The following is a 4157-nucleotide window of genomic DNA, read 5'->3' as shown; positions in this document are numbered from 1 at the left end:
GAATAGTGCTGTAATAGGGCTTTTACATATTGATTGACTCCTCTAATTGGGCTAATACACATAAATTTACTATTCTTTCAAAAAATAAGCTGAGGATGGTACGTGGGACTTTCGTTAAAGTTTAGAAATGGTCACTCACTGAAATGCATAACTATTTAGATCGTGTGTAGTAGATGAAGCTTTTATAGGGGTGTTTTGAGTCATGTAGAGTCACGTCACCACATGGACGTTTAACAACAACGTGGTGTATGAGCCCCTTCAAATCATTTTCTTATTGCTATTATTTTATGATTATCCTTATATTAAAAAAAACAAACAAACAAAGCAACCAATAACCTTCCTCTATTCTCTCCTTCCAGCATGAGTGACCTAATTAGAACATTTTTGAAACTTGATTATTATTTTATGAGATATTCACTTTAAGGAAATGGTTTAAGGAGTTGTGAATGAAGGATAGAGAAAATGTTGTAATTTCTCTTTATGTTTGAAAAGTTCATGTAATACTCTATAAATTTTTAATATTTTTTTAAAGTTGTTGCGAGTAGAAGAGATAGAAAAGTTAATGATTTAAAAAATATTATTTATTAATTTAAAAGAAAAGAGAAAAAATTATAATGATTTTTAGTATAATTTTAGACGGAAATTACAGAAATGGCCGTAACACTTTGGCTCTCTTAATAACTGGCACAAAATTTAAAATGCATGGACCATATTTATGCACAAAACACGTCCTCTCACAGCCACGCTTTGTCCATCTCAAAACTCCAACTTTACCTTGGACAGTATTCTCCCATCCAACTACTATGGGAGGGGCCACGGTTCTCGTCGTTGTATCCACAGTCATGATGGTCATAACAACAACCATGGTGGCTATCATGCCACCCACTTGCCAAGCAATAACCAACAACCAGCAGCTGCATCCAGTTATCCTGATACCAGGATCCGGTGGTAACCAGCTTGAAGCTCGGTTAACTTCAGAGTATAAGGGGACTGGTTTGTTGTGCAACCGGTTCTACCCGCTTAAGAAGGATAAAGAGGGGTGGTTCAGGCTGTGGGTTGACATTGGTGTGTCGTTGGCACCCTTGACTGAGTGTTTTGCTGAACGTATGACGCTTTATTATGACCAAGAGGCTGATGATTATAGGAATGCTCCTGGAGTGGAGACTAGGGTAACTCAGTTTGGGTCTACTCAGTCTCTTCTTTACCTTGATCCTTCTTTCAAGTAAAGTTTAATATAGTTTTAAACTGTTAACAAACATTTATCTAGTTCAATCATGCATTCATTTTACTTTTCTAGTTTTGAGTTTATTTTTTTTTTAAGATATGGTTGTTTTGAAAATGGATATGTGTTATTTTTGTTTTTTGTTTTTTTTTTTGAATGTCCAACTAAGTAACGTCGGGTTCTGAGTTAGTAATGTTAGAAAATAAAGTTTGTGAATAACAATCATTCATTTTAATTATTCATTCTAGTTTGAATTCTTTCTTTCTTATTTTTTTTTTTAAGTTGGTTTGCTTTGAAAGTGTTGTTTTTGTTTGAATGTGATTTCTGAGTTAGTCGTTATGTGTGTGAGCTGCTTCAAATTGACAAAAGTGGAATTAGCTAGAGATATTTGAGATGGCTACTTTAGTAATTATGTCAATTTAATTTGGTTTTTTTTATTTAACATATAATTTAATTTTTCTTTAGTATATAATAATTTTAAATAAAAAAATAACTTAATGTGTAGTTTTGTTTTTTTACATGTCATTAAAAATTTGTTGAGAACCGATGTATATTTAAAGTAATGTATCTTTTTATTCTGTAACTTTAAGATAAAAAAGATATTATAAAAGAATATCATACAACACTATCTTTATTTTCAAACAAAGACTAACTTAAGGTATTCGGGGCACCTTTCGGGTATCACATTCGGTTTATCATGTTCTCATCAACACCGCAGCCTCTTGGTTTGGTGATTTGATTTCTAATTTCAGTTTTTACTACCAGAAATTGATTTCAAAGATGAATGATTGTGTGCGTGCTTGATAAATGCATTTAGTTAGTTACTTAGTTTGGGTATAGATGCATGGGACACCATCCCAATCAATTTGGTTGTTTTTGAGTTGTCTACGGGTACTTACTGGCTACAATAATTTGGGTTTTTTGAGTTATGCCCAAGTACCCTTAGTAATCAAATATATCTCTTAAGAAAAAAACTTATTTATTATCATAGTTTTTGAAAAATGAAAACAACTTTTCTCTTACTGAACGCTCTAAATTTGAAGTAAATTTATGTTCTAATTTTACAGGAAGATAACGAGTTACATGGAACCATTGGTGGAATCAATACAACAACTTGGGTACAAAGACAGCCAAAATCTTTTTGGAGCTCCATATGATTTCCGTTACGGGTTGGCACCACAAGGACAACCTTGTCACGTCGGCTCAACGTTCCTCGAAGACCTAAAACAGTTAATCGAGAACGCAAGCAACGCTAATGGCGGACTTCCCGTTATCCTCGTCTCCCACAGTCTGGGAGGCCTATTCGCCCTTGAACTCCTCAACCGTAACTCACCATCATGGCACAAACAATACATAAAACATTTCATTGCATTGTCTGCGCCATGGGGTGGCACGGTTGACGAGATGTTAACTTTTGCTTCAGGGAACGCATTTGGAGTTCCCTTGGTGAACCCGTTGCTCGTCAGAAACGAGCAACGGAGTTCAGAGAGCAATTTATGGCTCATGCCACGACGGAAGCACTTCCCTCCTGAAACACCGTTAGTCGTGACACCAAACGCAACTTACTCGTCTTTTGACGTTTCAAGATTTCTTCAAGATATCGGGTTTGAAGAAGGGGTGCACCCTTACGAGACGCGTATCCTACCTTTGGTTGGAAAGTTGGCTGCACCGCAAGTGCCCGTGACTTGTATAGTTGGAAATGGCGTCTCAACACCCGAAACATTGTATTATGGGGAAGACGGGTTCGATAAGCAGCCAGACATTGCGTACGGGGATGGAGACGGAACGGTTAATATGGTTAGCTTGTTGGCTTTGGAGGATGAGTGGAAGGATGAGAAAGATCAGAAGTTGAAGGTGATTAAGGTTTCTGGGGTTTCTCATACGAATATACTTACAGATGACAACTCGTTGGCTTTAATAATCGGTGAAATTGAAGCTATCAATTCCGAGATGTCTTCTTTGCCACTTGTTTCGAGTTTGTAAACACTAGAAAATTATATTTATACATCACGTAATAAATCTTCTTATGATACTCAACTCGTTTATAAGTTATTTGAGACCAGCTCGCTAAGTTTTAGCAAGCCGAGATTAAACTTAAGCTTATTTATAAGTGAAGCTGCATACACCAAATAGGCTCTTATACGAATAAATTAAATTATTACTTATAGTATATACACATTGCAATTACTCCAACACAGTGCACAAATATGAGACATCAAGGAAGGTTGGGAATATATGTTGGATATGGAAAAGTATTGATAATTATGTATTTAGAGTCATCAACATGGGATTTGTTTACGACTCAATATTGATTTTTACTTAAACAAAATAATATTTCCAACATGAGAGGGAAATAAGAAGCAGTTGGAAAATTAAAAGTTGTAATGAATTATCATTATGTTGATCCTCAAGTTAAAAAGATAATTCATTTACAAAAATTAGCAAATTAACTACTAGATGCATTCATTGGCCTAAATAGAGTGACTAGCTAAGTCACATATAACAACTGCTAGTGCTCCGATTAATGTTATTGAAAGGACAACCATACACTAGTAATGAGTTTATGGCACGCCTAAAGCGTGTTAGACTATTCGATTCAAGAATATAAATCCTCGAAACTGGAGCAAGTAATGAAAATGGTCAAGTTAAGGTATAATGAAATATTCTCTTTAAGAGACGATAGACATGATGGTTCTAGAAGAGAACCTCATGTACCCGAAAATAAAAGAGATCTCAACAAACTATATCATGTCTAGATATATATGGAATCGAAAAAAATCGACGTCGTTAATAATTTTGTATAACGCTTGAAATAATGAAATCATTGAGGATCAAGAGCTAAGTTCTACGGTAAATGAGATATTAAAATTATTGGCCAAAATGAACACATGCAAATGATGCAGAACTGAATTCGCTCACGAATCTGCTAGTTTTT

At 35.0% G+C, this 4157-nt stretch overlaps 1 protein-coding gene across 1 annotated transcript; it reads left to right on the top strand.

Moving 5' to 3' along the window:
- The first annotated feature begins 708 nt into the window (after positions 1-708).
- LOC143588997 (lecithin-cholesterol acyltransferase-like 1) lies at positions 709-3260 on the top strand. Its single transcript, XM_077069866.1, has 2 exons — positions 709-1222; positions 2290-3260. The coding sequence occupies exons 1-2, from the start codon at positions 804-806 to the stop codon at positions 3203-3205; spliced, it is 1335 nt and encodes a 444-aa protein (XP_076925981.1). The 5' UTR covers positions 709-803; the 3' UTR covers positions 3206-3260.
- Positions 3261-4157: the final 897 nt, after the last annotated feature.

This window comes from Bidens hawaiensis, unplaced genomic scaffold (genome assembly GCF_021521415.1).
Source record: "Bidens hawaiensis isolate Kalapana, Puna unplaced genomic scaffold, B.hawaiensis_p1.1 tig00037133_1, whole genome shotgun sequence".
Lineage (NCBI taxonomy): Eukaryota > Viridiplantae > Streptophyta > Magnoliopsida > Asterales > Asteraceae > Bidens > Bidens hawaiensis.
Note: the sequence above shows the minus strand (reverse complement) of the source record. Positions and strands in the feature narration are given on the sequence as shown.

Bases quoted from the DNA above. Each gene is read 5' to 3' on its own strand.
- LOC143588997 (XM_077069866.1), top strand. From the start codon at position 804: ATGGGAGGGGCCACGGTTCTCGTCGTTGTATCCACAGTCATGATGGTC. The intron at 1,223-2,289 runs GTAAAGTTTAAT...CTAATTTTACAG, and splicing joins TACCTTGATCCTTCTTTCAA to GAAGATAACGAGTTACATGG.